Source organism: Pleurodeles waltl, chromosome 4_2 (genome assembly GCF_031143425.1).
Source record: "Pleurodeles waltl isolate 20211129_DDA chromosome 4_2, aPleWal1.hap1.20221129, whole genome shotgun sequence".
NCBI classification, from domain to species: Eukaryota; Metazoa; Chordata; class Amphibia; order Caudata; family Salamandridae; genus Pleurodeles; species Pleurodeles waltl.
In genome coordinates, this window is record NC_090443.1 from 869763033 (window position 1) to 869780425 (window position 17393).

Below are 17393 nucleotides of genomic sequence, written 5' to 3' on the forward strand. Positions count from 1 at the left end.
GACAGCCTCGTACTCGCCGCAATCCCTTGCATCCGCCGCACAACAGCAGGTGGGAAATCCTTCTCCTACCTGGCAGCCAAGACTTGGAACTCCCTCCCCGCCAACCTCAGGACCACCTCACATTCCGGAGGCAGCTCAAAACCTGGCTCTTCGAGCAGCAGTAACCCCTCCCCTAGCGCCTTGAGATCCTCACGGGTGAGTAGTGCGCTTTATAAATATTATTGATTGATTAATTAATTACTATATGCAATTCCAACCCCCGCTGCACATGGCCTTCGGCCGTTCGTGGCAGGGCTTGTTCACAAGGCCTGGCCTGCATCCAGGCCTTGCAGCGAAGCCCTTATAACCACTCAAACCCACACCACACACATCCTTTGGCTGTGTCCAGCGCAGGTTGGCTACTGGGCCTGTCTCTGTCAGTGGATCTGTGAGTGGGTCTAAAAGTGGGTGGGTGTGTGAGTGAGTTGGTGTGAGGGGGTGCATGAGTGTCTGAGTGTGTGTGTGATTGGACGCATGAGTCTGAGTGCAACTATGAGTGAACGAATTACTGTTTGAATTAGTGTTTTTTCTTTTCAAATGTTTCCATATTCGGAAATAGTTTGTGAAAACCCTGACCCCTTATGCTACTTTCAATTTGGATTTTCACCCCCGGGGACCGTGCCCCGTGAAATAAAATGGCAGTCGCAAATTTGGCATCTGGTTGCGGTCAGCCATTTGCAACACTTCTTTTTGCACGCGTATTCGTGAGAAATCAGCAAATTTTGTGAATTATTTGCAGCCAGGTATATACAAATTGATTTTCCCTTCAATATCACAAAAACTACTTAACAGATTCACACCAAATCAGTGGTAGCATAACCTGCACACCGACAGCTAACTTTCCGCCAAATTTGGTGCAATTCCGTCCAGTGGTTTGGCTTGTAGCTGTGTCTAAAGAATCCTATGGAAATTAACATAGGAAATGCAACCTGGTTTTTGAGCCCCATTTTTCTCACCACCCGCTTATTGGATCACCATGAAACTTTCCATTCACAACAAGAATCACCACAACACTTTTTGGGGGAAACTTTCGTGAAGATTCGTCAAACGGTGCCAAAGATATAGGAAAGTCAAAAAATGCTTTTCCTATGGAGTGCCACTATTCCTCCTCACCCCTCACTCCTCCCCCGAAACTGTAAAGCCAACCTTATAAAACTACTTTCAAATGAATCCAGTGCCTGTGCCTGCCCTCTGTTACAATATATACAAGTACGTATATGGTATTTCTGTAACATAAACCTACCCAAAAAGCAGCGGAGCACGGTACAGTTAAAATGGCTCTGATCTTTTAAATACCTATCCATGGTCACCGACCCTAGGCGAATGGGAAACCACCAACTTTAACCTCAACATTTTTCCATAGGTGAGCTTCAGGATTGCACACCGATAAAGAAAAATAGATTATTCTTTAATAAAAAACAAGTCCAAAACGACAAACGTCTAGTCAGTAGAACCTGAGATATGCACTTCAAAAAGCGCAAAGCACCAAGTCTAGTCATCTGGTCGCACTGGACTAGGACAAAGTCACAAGTTTAGGACAACCGTGATGGACCACAGGCTGGCGTCAGGTGCCTAGCTAGGTCTGCTGAACAACAGTACCTTAAACCTTGGTTGCGGAGTGTTGAGGACCAATGCTGAGGGTGCATCACTCACTCGAAGTGATGTTGGTTCAGAGGCGTTGCAAAGTCCTGCATTGTGGAAGCTTCGCACCGCGGTGGTTCCAGTGCGGGCTATGAGCTTTATGAGGAGTCTTTATGCTGAGTAAAGCATCGCAGCAGAGGTGATGTCTGTTTTGCTGGATCAACAGATAGGCTGGCAGAGCACCTTCAGGCTCATTTCCAAGGGACCAGGACTGGGGTGGCACCATTTGATAGGGCAGGACTCTCAGATGGCATAGTTCAGGTGCCGGGTACAAGGTTGTTTGAACCTTCTGTCCTCGAGGCTGTAGTCAGGAGACCAGCCAACTAGCCTTTGGGGGCCAGGGGGGTGTCACTTGGGTATCCTGGCCCAGTCAGATGCCTCACTCAGGCAAGAGGGCAGCAGCCCTACAGAGCAGCAGTTCAGTGGAGTGGCAGTCCTTTTAGCAGCACAGCAGTCCTCCTTCCTGGCAGAGTATCCACAGGTCCAAACGTTTTCTGAAAGTTGGTGTCTGAGGTGCAATATATATACCTGGGCCTTCCTCTGAAGTCTGAGACTCTTCTAGAGGTTTTTCCTTGAAGTACATAGGCTTCCTGCCTTCCCTGCCCTTGCGTACAACTAAGTACAGGGGGTATGGAGCCCTTTGTGTGGAGGCAGGACACAGCCTATTTGAGTTTAAGTAGGACTGTGCCCAGCTCCGCCCTCCCATCCTGGCAGCAGTGGTCCATCCAAGCACACCTAAGGTCTCTATTGTATGTAGCTATCTAGGAGGAATACACAAAGCCCATCTGTCAGCTACACCCAGTCATGTGACCTAGAGATAGGGTCCAGGCCCTAAATGGCTAAGGCAGGAAAATACTAACTTTCTAAAAGTGGTATGTTCAAGATTAAAACCCCCAACTTTACCATAAGCGAGGATTCTTCATTACAATTCCAGACACCTAACTGGAACTGGGTACGTGTTACCATTTGTAAGTTAGAGCTTATTAAATGTAATAAGGTAACTCCTATGTAATCCTATGAGGGAGGTAGGCCTTTCAGCAGTCAAAAGCGGCTTTGGGAGTTTTTCACTACCAGGGCATGAAAAACGAAAAAGTGCATGAACACCAGCAGTCACATAAAACGTACACATCTCACATCTCGGTGTCCCTGCACCCTAAATAAGCTTCTTCACCATTAGTTCTATTTCTTCTATAAGGGCTCTCAGTGTAACTTAAGCCAACCTAGAGAAAATAGTTAAGTCACAGTGAAGTGTTCATTTTAATTACATCTACTCTACCCTACAGTGACAGTTTAAGAGGGAACCATCTCAGAAAACCCACGGAGGCTTTCTTTATAAGCAGTCTAACGTTATGCTGTGCCATTTCTTCTGTTGACCAGCCACCCAAATATCTGAGGTTTTTCAGCACCCATTTTATTGAGAGCAAAACTGTTAAATCTTTCCTGATATTAACACTGAGTGGTAAGACTTCACTTTTGCCCCAGTTTTTTTTATTTTTTTTAAACTCCGAAAAGGATGAGGATTCTGTCAAGATCGAGATAACATTTGATAACGAGGAGAAAAGATTCAACAGTGAGAGGAGAATACAGTCTGCAAAACGATAGTTTGTGAGCTAGCCAGTGTCACTATGCCCTCCACCTCTATAGATTGTTCATAGCCACCACCAGTGGTTCAACTGCAAGTAAGAACAAGAGGTGAGAGAGGGCAACCCTATCTCATGCCCTATGGTATGGGGGAAATGGTCCTGTAAAAATCCCCTGCAGGTAAAGCTGCCAATGGAACCCTTATGAAGCCAGTTTAATTTCCCTATGAATCCAGTGCCTGTGCCTGCCCTCTCCATTGTGCAGAAGTAGTTCCACTTGAAACAATCAAAAGCTTTTTCTGCATCCAACGAAGGGAGTAGGCAGTCTTGTCATTAGGGTCATTATGTCAGAAGAGATGCTAGAGAGTTCACGTATCACAGGAGGCATGTGCTGACACAGATTAAACTTTGAGAGATGAGTCAATACAGTTATTGTTTTTGTCCTTCTTTTGACCAAGGCTTGGACGGGATTGTAGCAGTGGTGGCTCCGCCGTTTGGGTGGAGGAGCGTTGCTCCCCCGCCAGCAGCAGCAACTGCCAAAGTTCTACACTACAAAGATAATAAACTATGTTTATTATCTTTGTAGTGTAGAAGGGGCGGGGCCACGGGCGGTGACGAGCACAGAGGGGGAGTGCTCAGCACTCAGGCCGGCCAGACATAAATGCCCACTATGCTCTGTCGAGAGCAGGCAGACTCTCCCAATCTGCTGGCAGCAGCATTCGTATTGGCTGCAGGGCAGGCTGGGAGCCTGTGCCTGCAGCAAAGTAAAGGAAAGAGGAGCTGCGCAGTGGTGATTGCGGGGCATTCAGGTACGTTTTTTGTTGGTTCTTTTAATTATTAATTTTTATCCCCCCCCCCCCCCCCCCTCCCCCCTTCGCATCCCCAGCCACGCGCCTCAAGCCGCTACTGGATGGTTATATATATATATATATATATATATATATATATATATCTATATATATATACATCAAGCAGGGGGAGCTTACATGTTGAGGACACTATTAAACACAGGGTGTAAATTGTGGACAGAGATGACCTCCTTAAAAAATTAATTCAAATTTATGGCCATTTTGGCTTTGTTAATCTTGTAGAATCCCATCGAAAACCAGTCTGCTCCTGGGGACTTCCTGTTGACAGGTCCTTAAAGGCGGATTGAATACCACGTACTGTTACATCCTTATCTAGATCTTGCCTCTCTTCTGCTACGGTAGGCATACACACATTTGCTATCGACCTGACACACAGTTCGGTTGTGAAAACACAGATCCCTCTCTTTTCCTTTTGAGGTGACTTGATTATTATCAATATACCAGCATTTGTAGAAGCCTTTTGTTTCTACTGACATGACTTCTCCTTGCCAATCTAAATTCCAGCAAATGGTATCCTCCATTCTGGGTCTCAGTATTGCATCTGGATTGCCTTGCCACTGTAAGACATTTCTCCACTTTTACTGGTTACATTTACAGGTTAAATCAGACTGCCAACCTATTTTCCGAACTTGCGGGCCTTGTGTTTGTTTTCAGTGGGATGCTTTTCATTCAACATCAGTAGGTTTTATTACGAAAAAGGATGGAGACACTTGTTTCTAATCATAGCACTGGCATCTGATGCACTGAAAGTAACAAGTCAAACTAATAGGCTCATTTTACTGTGGCACGTGAATCTCCTCACTGCCCTGAAGGAGTGTAACTATGAACTATAGTAATATAATAGACTCTGCATCAAAGACTAGACGTTTAAATGGCATTTCCTTCAGCTGCGGAACCACCTGTGTTGGTATTTAAGTGGTAATATAATAGTTTCAAGGACAAGGAAACACCTGAAGACTTGAAATTTCAACAATAACTTAAAAATTAGAATTATTTGAAGACCTTGAGTACAGTCGTTGTGAATAAACCCTTAGTTGTCATAATGGAATCATTTTTCTAAAATACTATTTTTATTGGAAGTAACTCTTTTCTTTCAGATATACAAGTGAATGGCTCAAGAACATCTGATTTATCTCCTGTTAGAGTCATGAATGTTCAGAAAGCAGAACGCCCAAGTGCAATGCACTTGTGGTGTCAGAACAAAAAGGAACAGGTATGTATTGCTAAAGAGGTTTTTATGTTTGTGCAGTGAATTGTAACATTAGAACCGAACTTCTTTAATTCTGCTTCATATTTGAGTAAATTTGGTAACCCAAAAAGTGTAAATCATTGATATTTCAAATTACGTGAACTGAAAACATAAACTCAACAATGGTTTCCCTTCACATATTGTATATGTTGGTTTCCGAAATGTGAATACCCCATTTGTTGAAGTGTAACTTGATCTTTAAAATTGCTCAAAAACATCCGTAGTACTCATGTGCGAAAGCTGCTCCACCAGGTTGCAACCCTTTTAGTCACTGTGTATTGCAATTGAGACTACAGGATTACATATTAGCCCTTCCCAGTGGAGACTTTCCTTAATTCCAGGACATCCTTTTGTTCATTTCATTGATTACTTTTCTTGCTGCGGACTCTCCGGTATTACCACCGCTATTATTTCTACTGTATTTTTTTTTGCATATCATTGTTTTCCTTCTGCTTTTGTGCTAGGGGCAGTTAGGGTAGTTGAAATGATCCTCTGCACGCTGTGAGTAGTTGTAAGGAGTTTAATTGAAGTACGACCGGGAGGGAGACTCTCTGCAACAGCTGAGGTCTGCCTTCCAAATCTCTCTCTCTGGCATTCGACAGCACGAGGCTGCCTTCAAATACATGTACATTCTACAGCACACGGCTGTAGCTACAGCACACGGCTGTAGACCAAATAACATAACTACAGGACATAACAGTAGTGCATATGCAACACGTGTGTAACGCATTTCTCCAATTTTATCTCTGCTTATAACTCTTAGGAGAGGTAGGCCGGCGAGTAGTATCTATGAGCATGAACTTTGGTGTACAGTTCACACTGTTGGAACAGTCCATTTCTAGAGAGACTAATCGGGAATTCCTCAAGCATTAGATATTTCCTAGAGGCACATGCTCGAGTCATTCCGCGTTTTTGATGTGAGTCAGACAGTAAATTTACAATAGCAGTACAAACACTGCCTGCCTTGAAGGCTCTAAACAGTGCCACTTTAGGAGCACATTCACCTTATTTAAAAAAACAAAAAAAAACAACCTTAAGCCAATGATGTGAGAGTACCTTTAGCCTCACCCTATCCAGAGGCCATGTTACTTGAACTTTTTGGAGCACGTTGCGTGGGTAGAGCTCTCATTTAAGTTTTACCTCAGAATATTCATTCTGAGCCTTTCCTTTTATTGAGCATAGTTTACCCACCTTTACCTCTGGACTAAGGAAAAATAACTGGATTGAAATCTGATGCTGGAGAAGACAAAATGTACTTACCTGTAACTATAGTTCTCCAGCATTACTATCTTTCATAGAGTTGCATATGTTCAACCGTCCTTCTCGAGTAGAGGCCTGCCCAGATTTCTCCATTGCTATTATCGGCAATAGCTGCCATATGTGCCTGTTTTGTATCTTTGGTGCAAACTCACTCGGGCTGTGTTCGAGCTACTCTAACATGGACACTCAAAAATAAATTACCTGATCTACAGACTCAGCCAGTGAAGTTTTATTTCTGTTAAAAACAGATGTAAAATGTTTGAGAGTAAAAATCCCTCTTTTGTTTGCCAATAAAGTCATTTTTATACTATTACATGGAGCTGATGCCTTCCTGAAAAATGGAGGAAAGACCTAGTCCCTACTATGTTCGATGCAAAGGGTCCTATTTTCCAGATAACAGTAGTATTGACTGCATAATCGTCAGGTATAAAAGGTTGTCATTGGCTTTTAATCTCCAATTCATATTAAGAGCTTGGATGTGTTCTTATAGTTACATAAGATTTCCTACAAGTTCTTGACATACGAGTGCTTATTTTTACTCACAATACCAAGGCTATTCTACTTCATTAGGGCGAGCATGCAAGCCCTTTGGCCTGTTGTAAGTATTGTGGGCTTTTGACCACGCCCACCTCACACCCATCACATTTGCTTGTTCTTGGGCTTTCCTTTATAAAAATCCCTTGTCGTCATTGGTAGTTTCTTTACATTTGTCCCGCCTTGGGATGGTTTTGTTACCGCCTTGCAGACTTGCCCGCCCCTGTTACATGGATAATTGCACAACTGCCGACATACTTCAGCGTGGGCGTTTTTAAAATGTTTTTCTTTTGCTTCTCTTCGAGCTGCATGGCAGCCATGGCGCTCACAGCGTGAACAGGCGCAAGAGTGAACTCAATCGGCGGAATCGGAGCACTGGTTACATTGCTCAAAGTTACCTTATCAGAGTCGTATCTTGTGGCTCTCCCCTTAAAACACTTGAAATTGGTAAATGTTTTACTAAAACAGAAATCCTCAAAGGAAAAAGACTTTCCCGGCACAGCGGGAGAGTCGATACTACAATATTCACAGCACCCTGGAAATTTGCCCCATAATGCTCTGCAATGCATTACTTTAACAAAACATTCTTGCTCATAACTCAGCCTTTGGTGGTCCTCGGACAATGGTACTGCCACCAATACGTTCACAACAACATGCTCTTCCTGTCTACATCATCTCTGGACCCCTGACCTAGGTTAGTGGGGATCCCAAAATAATAACCCCTCCCACCACTGAATATCTTTTAAAGTGTTCTCATGAGTGAAACATTTGTTTTACAGCTGGGAATAGTTTGTGTTTTAAGGGCCTTGTTTGTAATATCATTTCTATAGGCTTGCTATCCCTGAAAATGTTTAATTCACTATGCCCTCTAGGGGCTAAATACATTGTTACACTGCATTATTTATTGCCATTTTGTTTTTGTGTGGTTATCCCCTCTAGGGGCTATCTGTATAGTTACATGACCATGTTTATTACAAATACTATTTTCTTTGTGGTATCCTCTAGGGTTTGTTCTAAGCATTATAGTCATATCAACATATTAAAATATTTGTGGCACGGTAACTTGCTCCCTTACGTAACATTATTGCTCACAACTCAGCCTGTGTGGTGATCAAATGGGACCACCATCAATATGTTCACAACAATGTGCTCTTCTTTCTGTCTACATCATCTCTGGGCCCCCACACTGTTAGTCGGGACCCCAAAATAATAACCCCTCCCACAATTCTGTCTCTTTTTAAGCAGTCTCATAGCTGGATTTCTGTTTTACAGCTCGGAGAAGTTATGTTTTATGGGCCTTAGTTTGTAATACTATTGTAATGGGCCTGCTAGCCTTCAGAATGTGCAACACACTATGCCATGTAGGGGCTAAATATTTGATTACATCGAGTTATTTTCTGCCATACTTTTTCATGTGGTTATGCTCTCTAAGGGCTGATTGTATGGTTACATGACCATGTTTCTTAAAAATGCTATTTTTATTGTGGAGTTCCCTAGGGGCTGTACTGAGCATTGCAGTCGGCATACTATATATAATATATATAGTATGTTGCAGTCAACATAGTGTGTGTGTATATATATTATTAGCAGCACAACAACTCACCCCATAATGCTTTGCAGGGCAATACTTTTACAAAACATTTTTATCATAATTCAGCCTGTGGTGGTCCTGGGCCAATGGTATCACCTTCAAAACGCTCTTTCTATCTACATAATCTCTGGGTCCCCACAATAGGTTGGGGGGGGGTGCAAAATAATAACCCCTCCCACCGTTCATTGTCATTTTAAGCACTCCTATGGCTGGAACTTTTGTTGTACAGCTGGTAGAAGTTAAATGGAAGTGCTTTAGTTATATGCAGGGCCACTGGGATTATATGGCAGGAAAAGCCAAAATTATGAGGCAGGGTTGACCAATTTATGTGGCCAGAAATGTCCAGTTATGAGTTTACAATGCCAATATCTCTAACTCAAGCAAATGCAAGACTTATTGCAATGCAAATACTTGTTTTTTAAAGGCGTTAAAATTGAGGCTCAGTAATGCTCTTTTTCTCTAGAGGTGTCTGTTTCAAGAATATCTTTCTGCCATACAACTGGTCAGACATGTAAGCTTACTCTGACCTGCATTTCGCAAGACTGAAGGGCTTGGTGCAGATATCTCAAACCTTACATTTCTAAGAGTAAGATTCATTTTCCTGCATTCTCAGTGGTTCTTTCATTGCCATAGTACTCCCCACTGACCTTGCATGTACTGAAATAAGGAATGAGGTGTTAATGGTGGCATTTGGGGCCTGAAGAGAGGTGAATTCTGCATCTCTTGCCCTCACACTTCTTAAACTGCTAGTACACACTTGTTAGTCTCGCCTACCCAAATGGTACAAGGTGCTACTAATTGGTAATGTAAATCTGTTTGAAGGCTAGTCTTTCTTCCTTTGATTTTCATAAATATTTGTACACATGCGTACTCATACACGCTCACACGTGAATTATATTGAAAGCTACAGTACTTAGATTGCACTTTCAGAGAATTGTTGTGCTTATATTTGAATGGTAGAAATTAAAACAATGACCTAATTTAATATCTAAATATGTATAAAAGTATGAATATAAGAAATGGTTTCTACTTTAAGAGTAAATTGACAGTTTTTTTTTTATTTTTATTTAGGTTAAAGCTTTCTTGTGTAGGAGAATGCTGATCATGTATTTATTTAGTAAGGTAAGTGTAAGAATGCGAATGAGGTACAACGTGTGGTTTCAACTTTTAGATCTTTTTTTTGTACTTTGCCAGTCCTTGAATACGAGCACTAGCAAAGTACAAAAATGGGAATCATTTACATAATTGATAGTTATCGTATAAGGCAGACCTGTCAGTGGCTCTTCTCGACCACTTCCAAATTCAATTTTTTTTTGTTAACTATTTGACTTTAGGTGAAGAAGAGGTTTAATTAGCATTTTAGACAAAGCTGTTGTTAGTCCTGGAGAGTTGTATTGATGCCATATGTGTAAATGGATACCACATATTCCACAAATGAGGATACGTTGATTTATTTTCTGTAAATTTCTCCTATGCAAAGTTCTGAAAATCTGGTCTTCAAAGACCAAATGCAATCCAAATTTCAACACCTGTAGATCTCGCAAGAGCCTCAGCTGTATGGGCATTTCACTGGAGATGTTTGTGTCAAAGGATTAAGGACTCTCTAGAGTTCAAGGATGCTCACATTCACTACTCTAACTTGTAGGGTCAATGGACTGCATTGGTCAGAAGTGTACAACTAGGACTTTTAGTGTGTTAATGAGGGTTCTGGTATTTTCACTATGGAAGACTAGCTAACTACAGCGTCCTTCCTGGAGCAGGCTCTCTACTGCTTTTCTATGCTCTTACACCTTCTTCTGCTTGGGGATTCTTTCTGAGCGACACCATACCTCATGGAGCCTTGTTTGGGTTTCCAGTTCAATGCTTTGTTGGATGCCATGACTTGTTTTCCTGTCTGATTGAACGCATGTAAACCATTAAGTAATACCACTTTCTGAAGCATATATAGACACTAGTTTTGTTGTTCCAGTGGATGCTGGTTATGGTGGCACCCATAGGACCACATCTCTGATCTACAACAAGCAGTCCTTGGTGGTTTTGGTGATCATGCAGTTACCTGCAACATATTTGCTTCAAGCGCGACTTGAGTCTGTGTTCTCTAGTGTAGATACCCTGGTATTCCTAATTTCATGACTCGTTGTAGACAACATTTAGTACCAAACACCTGCCATAGTAATTGCCCATGCATTGTTTATAGTAAAGACTTTTCGAGGCTGTGCATTTTGCTAGGCAGGGTGCGTGCTCAATGATGTTCTGCAAGGAGTGTGCATGCGCTTAGCGAAGCCGTCAGTATATCAATGTAACAGTTTGTGTTGAGTCTCCAAAACATTCTCTGTACCTCCACAGTGGATGACATCAAAATGATGAAAAGAAATGTGTTGGGTCTGGTGAACATAGGCAGTGTTACATTACTTTCCAGTCCGTAAAGGCATAGTACGTAGAGTCAAAACACATTATTTTAAGGCTGACCTTTGATTCAGAAGGCAGCAATACAAATTATAGATTGATTACTGGGATGTTATTAGTGTTTGATTTGTGAAGTGTACAATTGCTGTACACCTTGATTACAAATGTTCTTTTTTACCCTTTAGCATCCAGAAGCCTCCAGTCAAGATTTGTTTTCTGATGCACAAACCCACATATGGGCCTTAGAAGGTTAGTGCACTTTACAGTAAAAAATAAACTCATTGTAGAAATTGGAAGTGTTTGCATACCTTTCTTCCTGCCTTCCCCGTTATTCCGTTGCCTGCCCTTTATGAGGGGTTAGTGTTACCAACTCTTCTGGATACATGAAAGGCATCCTTTTCAATACCCTTAGTTTTTCCCCCTTCAAAAGTGCACCAAACTTAATGCTTGTCCCCTCTCTGAACCGCTATTTACTCAGTGATGTATTTTGATGGGGGTGGAAAGCAGTGTTAGGAGACAAATGTGGTGTCTAGATCTACAAACATTGTTTTTTTTTACTGTCCACCATGCATGAATCCAGTAATTTATGTTTGAAGGAGAATAGGTCATCGTAGCAGAGGGGATTTAATCAGAAAGATCGGTGATAACCTGAAGAGTGTAAATGGGGCCCTTGCACACATCTGGCTTTACACCTTTGTTCCTTTTGGGCTAGCTGGCTGAGTACTGTAGGAACCAGTATCAAGTATATGCAGATAGATCAGTAGTGCTAGACTTCCACAAGGTACTTCCGGAACATTACCTTGTATCCAGGTTACAGTGTGATAGTGCAGAGTTAGATGCAGGAGATGCATTTTTTTATAGAGGGAACAAAACCAAAGTGGTTGCCCATGTATGGGGGATCCACTGGTGGATTCATTTGGTCAACCCTTTGCTGTAGGTTATAGTGCATAATTTAGGGTTATCTTTCAGGGCACAACTTCTCTCCAACAACAAATCCATGCTAAGTTGAAGCCATGTGATGTCACACAGCAAGGGTTTTATCTTTTATTCCAGTTACAGTTTTGTGTATTCCTAGTCCAAATAGGATTAGTAGTCTTCGCCTGTCAAAAACATCTCAGCTCTCCTGTCCTACATTAGCACTGGAAGGTGAAATGATAACTTTCACAACATCAAAAAATAATAGTGTTCTTTCAGCTCACCTCTGTGCTGGACTTCCTCCATCTTTCTCTGCTCATCTATCTTTGCTCTCCTCATTCAACTCAAAACTTTGGAGATTTGTGTAGTAGTTTTAGAAGATGATTACAGGCTTCACTCACTATGCCCCAGCTTATTGTCTTCCCTCATCTTGATGATTGTGTTTCACTCTTTTCTCTACCTGTTACTTAAATTAATCCATGGGGCACTCCTTTGCTAGTTTCATGTCTGTCTTTTTTTCAGTCTCCTAGCACCAGACTAAGTAGAACTTATAGTTTTGTTTGTTCTGTAGAAACCACATAATGTGATAGAGCACCTATTTCTTTACTAATTTCGTCTGCTTCATGCTGGCCTTAATGAACTCTATATACAGCTGCCTGCTGGGCAGTGTAAAATAAAGAACACTACAATGTGGCACCTTCTGTTTAAAAACGATTGGAGAACCTATTGATATCAACCGAGGCTACAGTACAGCCCCCATATCATCAGACAGGAACGTCTCTGTTCCCCATTCCAAACGTTGCACCCACCAAAACATCAAATTGAGTTAATTTTTGTCAAGATATAGAATGCCTCATGAACAGGTCTGCAGTGGGTGGCCCGATCTACTGCACACAGGGGGCAGCCTCGGCAATTTCAATATCTATCTATCTATCAAGCTAGTCACAGATCTTTTGTGAACCAAAGGTATTAAATACAAATGGACCACCTTTTCAAAATTGTCTTCCAGTGGGAAGGAAAACTGCAGGCCTTTTGTTGCTGGAGGAGGCCTGTTTGGCATTGGGACGGGATCAGTGAAAGGAAGCAGGGTTGTCCAGATGCTAGGGACGGCCACCTCATCTCCTGCACGAGCAATGCAGAGGTAGTTTGGGAGTATGTGCACCATCACCTGTGAAAAGTGGAGACATCAAGACTGTTGTACAGTGGAGGTGGGAAAGCCATCAAATAATTGGAGAGAACTAACCCAAAGGTTGGCTCTGGCTCCAAGAGTCCATACACAAGCCCAGAAGTATTTGGCATGCAAATCATGCAAAAAACATCATGCTATATTATGGAATGGTGTCTCCAAAATGTTAAAAAAAATATATATATTTTTTAACACTCAGAAGCGTTTCACCTTAATACATCCGATTACATATCTGCATCAAGAAGTTTTTATTAACAGAAACTGAAAAAATTCCTGCCCTCGCTGTGAGGACCAAACTCTTAGTGTACTGAGAGGCAGGTCAGTTGTCATATGTACACTAAATGTAGCCTGGACTCTCATTATACACAGAGAAACATAATTTCTTAAATGCAAGAGATTTTTGTACAACGCACATCAATTACTTGAAGGCACTCTGTTATGTGATGATGAACAAAAAGGAAGCTCTGTGACAAAGTATTTACGTAGGATCACACACTTTGGTTAAGGAGGGAAGTGGGGATTGATGCTAGATTGTATAGTTTCTGTGAAACTCATCCACTAGATGGGTATCTTTCTGAGATCAGTAGTTAATCCTTTGTTCTTTCCTTCTTGGAATAGGAGATTAGCGTGTTTTGACAGGCAACATCCACAGACTACAGAGCCACGGCTAGAAATCGAACGTAGTTCCTCATGTAATATGGTGGGCAACTGTAGCCACTAAGCCACATGCCCTCCCATGAAAGCTTATCTCATTTTTGGCTCAAAGTTCCTTGAGGACTTCAAGCTGAGCCACAGCCTAGCATCTGGCTCGAGCCTGGATTCCTCTTTCAGTGGCCTGCTCATCTCTACTGCATAGTACTGTGGGATTGGAAAGATGAGACCCCGGAGACAGACTAACAGAAGTCAGTCCCAGAGGTGATAAGACACGTAATTAATCTCATAGGAATGCTGACTGCTGAGGAGAGGTGATGGGTGGATGGCTGGCTGGGTGGTAACAAATTCCTAAGTATCCTTCCGGAAAAGATTTGCTGAATACCACTTCACCTTTTTATTTATTTATTTCCGTATGGGGAAAAACTCTTTCTTCTTCAGTGTCTACTGTTGTCATCTGAGGAGTGGGAGGAGAATGTTGTTGATTTATCATCTTTAGTATTCTTGTTTGGGGAATACATTTTACAAGGTAGGGATGGAAATGAAAATCGCACCCAGCTGGTTGGGGATGCTAGTTGACCCTGTTTAAATCTCTGTTAATGCTGTACACAGCAGGAAAACTATCCTGACAGACAGCAGGGGCATGTTCTCATCACATTAGAGACTGTAATCACTAACTCCAATGTCAGAGGCCTTAATAATCAGACCAAGAGACTCAGCACCTTGCTTTTTAGGCAGAAAATGCTTCTTATAGGAAGTTCATCTCCTCCAGGTAGATCATGAGAGATTGCACCCCCTCCTCTTTCTAAACATTTCACCTGCTGTCCGAGACATCCATGTACACCCTAATGAGGGGCAACCCTCCTTCATGGTCAGTCGGGGGAGACTTTGGTGATATCTGCAGGTGGGAAAACTGTAGTTGGAAGACACAGTAAATGCATTGCGTTAAAGACATCCCCAGGTGTTAACTACTTACATTACTCTGGCAAACATGCCACAACAGATTTTCTTTTAGTATACAAATGGCTATTGGATAGGTCGTACACAGTTGATCAAGGCCCAGGCAGTATAAGATTATGGCCTGACCACTCTCATGCTTCACTGGCTGACCTGGTGGGGGAGGAAAAGGACAAGGACTTCAAAACCTAACACTCTATAGGACCCCATTGTGTTAGGTAGTCTTCAATCTTCATCTTTCAAGAGTCTAACACAGGTGTGGTGGAGACAAGGTATGTGTGGGTTCCATTAAAGGCAGTTCCACAAAGTGTCTTTATTAAAGAAGCATCTCACTTAAAAGTGACCCTATAAGTGGACTCACACAGGAACTGAGGGAGGTTGAATGACACAGTTGTCAAGTATTTGCTCTTTGTGGACAGATATGTAAACTAGAGAACTGCTGCATTCTGGCAAGACTAAGTATGCTTCGCCAAACAATTAATAAAGCTGGTTGGCTCATGGCCAACAAACTACATGCAAGTAGTCACAAAGTGGAAGTTAACAATGTTAATGTGTTAGACCTGGCTCTTTTGTGTTGTTTCCCCTTAACCTTTTGCCTTCATACCTCTTGTTGCTGACTGTGTTCTTGCTGGCCTTGTGACTGCACACTTTACCACTGCTAGCCAGTGCTAAAGTGCTCTCTGCTCTGAACATGGTAACAGGGGCTTATACCCAATTGGCAAATTTAATTTGATTATACGTCCCAAGTATAGTGGGCTACAGGTGCCCCAGAGCCTGTATATAAAAACATTACTAGTGGGCCTGTAGCACTGATTGTGCCACTCACTACAATAGCCCTTTAAACATGTCTCAGGCCTGCTATTGCAGAGCCTGTGTGTGCAGTTTACATTGCCATTTCGACCTAGCAATATAGTCCTTTTGCCAGGAGAAAACCTTCCTTTTTAATACATATGACACCTCTGAAGTAGGCACTGGACAGCCCCAAAGACAGGGTGCAGTGTATTTAGAAAGTTGGACGTGTACTCCTAAGTTTTACATGTCCTGGTAGTGAAAACTATGCAAGGCCTATCTGTCCCATAGGATAGCATTGGTTAGCATTGGAGTTGCCTTATTATATTTTTAAGTGTAATTTACAAATTGGAAGCGATCATTGGTTCACGTTTGGTGTCTCTGGAATCCTAATTAAAAATCCTAATTTCTGGTGATGTTGGATTTTAAATTACTGTTCTGAAAATGCCCCTTTTAGAAAGTTGGCATTTTTTGCTTTAGCCATTTAGTGCCTGCAGTCTCTCTGGTCACATGACTGGGTGTAGTTGGCAGTTAGGCTTTGTGTATTCTTCCTAGACAACCACCAAATGGGACCTTAGGCGTGACTGGATTGGCTACCACTGGCAGTATGGGAGGGAGGAACTGGGCCCAGTCTCACTTATACCTGAATACACTATTCCCTGTTTCCACACAAAGGGCTGGATACCCCCGTCATTAGTCTGGAGCCAGGGCACGGAGGTCGAGGCATCTGTGTACTTCAAAGGCACAGCTATATATAAAAGAAGGACCGCAGGCACCACCACTTGAGTACAATTCTGGACCTGTGGATACTCTGTCAGGAAGTAGGACTGATGTGCTTCTACTCTGCCGGACCCCTGCATTGGAACCAAATGTCATGGCATTTAAGGATCCAGCCCAACTTTCTATCCTTCAGCAAACTTTTAAAAACTTGGATCTTTACTCATTCCTTGTAGTGCTTGACTGAGGCACCATTTCATTCTTTCAGACAGAAGGCAGCGCTGGGACGCCCCTGGGCATTTGTGTGCTCTACAAATCCATAAACTCAAACTCTTATAGCAGTTGAATAAATGTCCGAGTTACTGGCCAAGGTAAAGCATTTCAAAACCAGAATGACCCGATTGTGTCAAGGTTTGCTTGTGGGTCCTGGACCCACTTCAGCTCTCAGAAGAGCCACATTTGAGGTTGCCCTGCATTTCAGATTTACTATCCTAGTTTTAAGGTAAGATCTTAAGTCTCTGAAACCTCACTCCTCAAGACCTCAAGTATAGACAGTTGAAATTGGTTCCTGATTGTATGCTGATTTTTACAGATTTTCTTAATCTTTCAAGTTAAAAAAAGATTTTGCATCTAGCTTTGTAACTATTCAATATGAAAAAATGAATAGATGCTGTTTCTGTATATCCTATTTGACAACATTTGGATTGCTGATTTCACCAGAGTTCACACAGCCATCAAAGCTAACAGGAAAATCCTTATGAAGCTTTTTTCATAATTTCAAGTATACAGCATTTCAGTTGTATCCATCAGTAAGTAGAAGGGATAGGAATAATTTCCTCTCAATTCTAATGGGTCTGCAGGTTCCTTAAGTTAATGTGATGCTGATCTTTTGTTCTCAGTAGCTTTCATATGAGGGAGGTTGCTTTAATACCCCCATGCTCCCCTCTAGTGAAATTGATATCAGATGTCCATGTAAATTAGCTATCTCACTTCTAATCCTTTTTCCCCA

The 17393-nt window shown here is 42.1% G+C and overlaps 1 protein-coding gene across 1 annotated transcript in view; it reads left to right on the forward strand.

The window, feature by feature from the left end:
- NDC1 (NDC1 transmembrane nucleoporin) overlaps window positions 1-17393 on the forward strand; it is a 168252-nt gene that overhangs the window by 120380 nt on the left and 30479 nt on the right. Inside the window, exons 13-15 of the mRNA XM_069232644.1 lie at window positions 5227-5342; window positions 9835-9885; window positions 11355-11418. Coding sequence (XP_069088745.1) covers window positions 5227-5342; window positions 9835-9885; window positions 11355-11418 — 231 coding nt within the window. The remainder of the gene's footprint in view (window positions 1-5226; window positions 5343-9834; window positions 9886-11354; window positions 11419-17393) is intronic.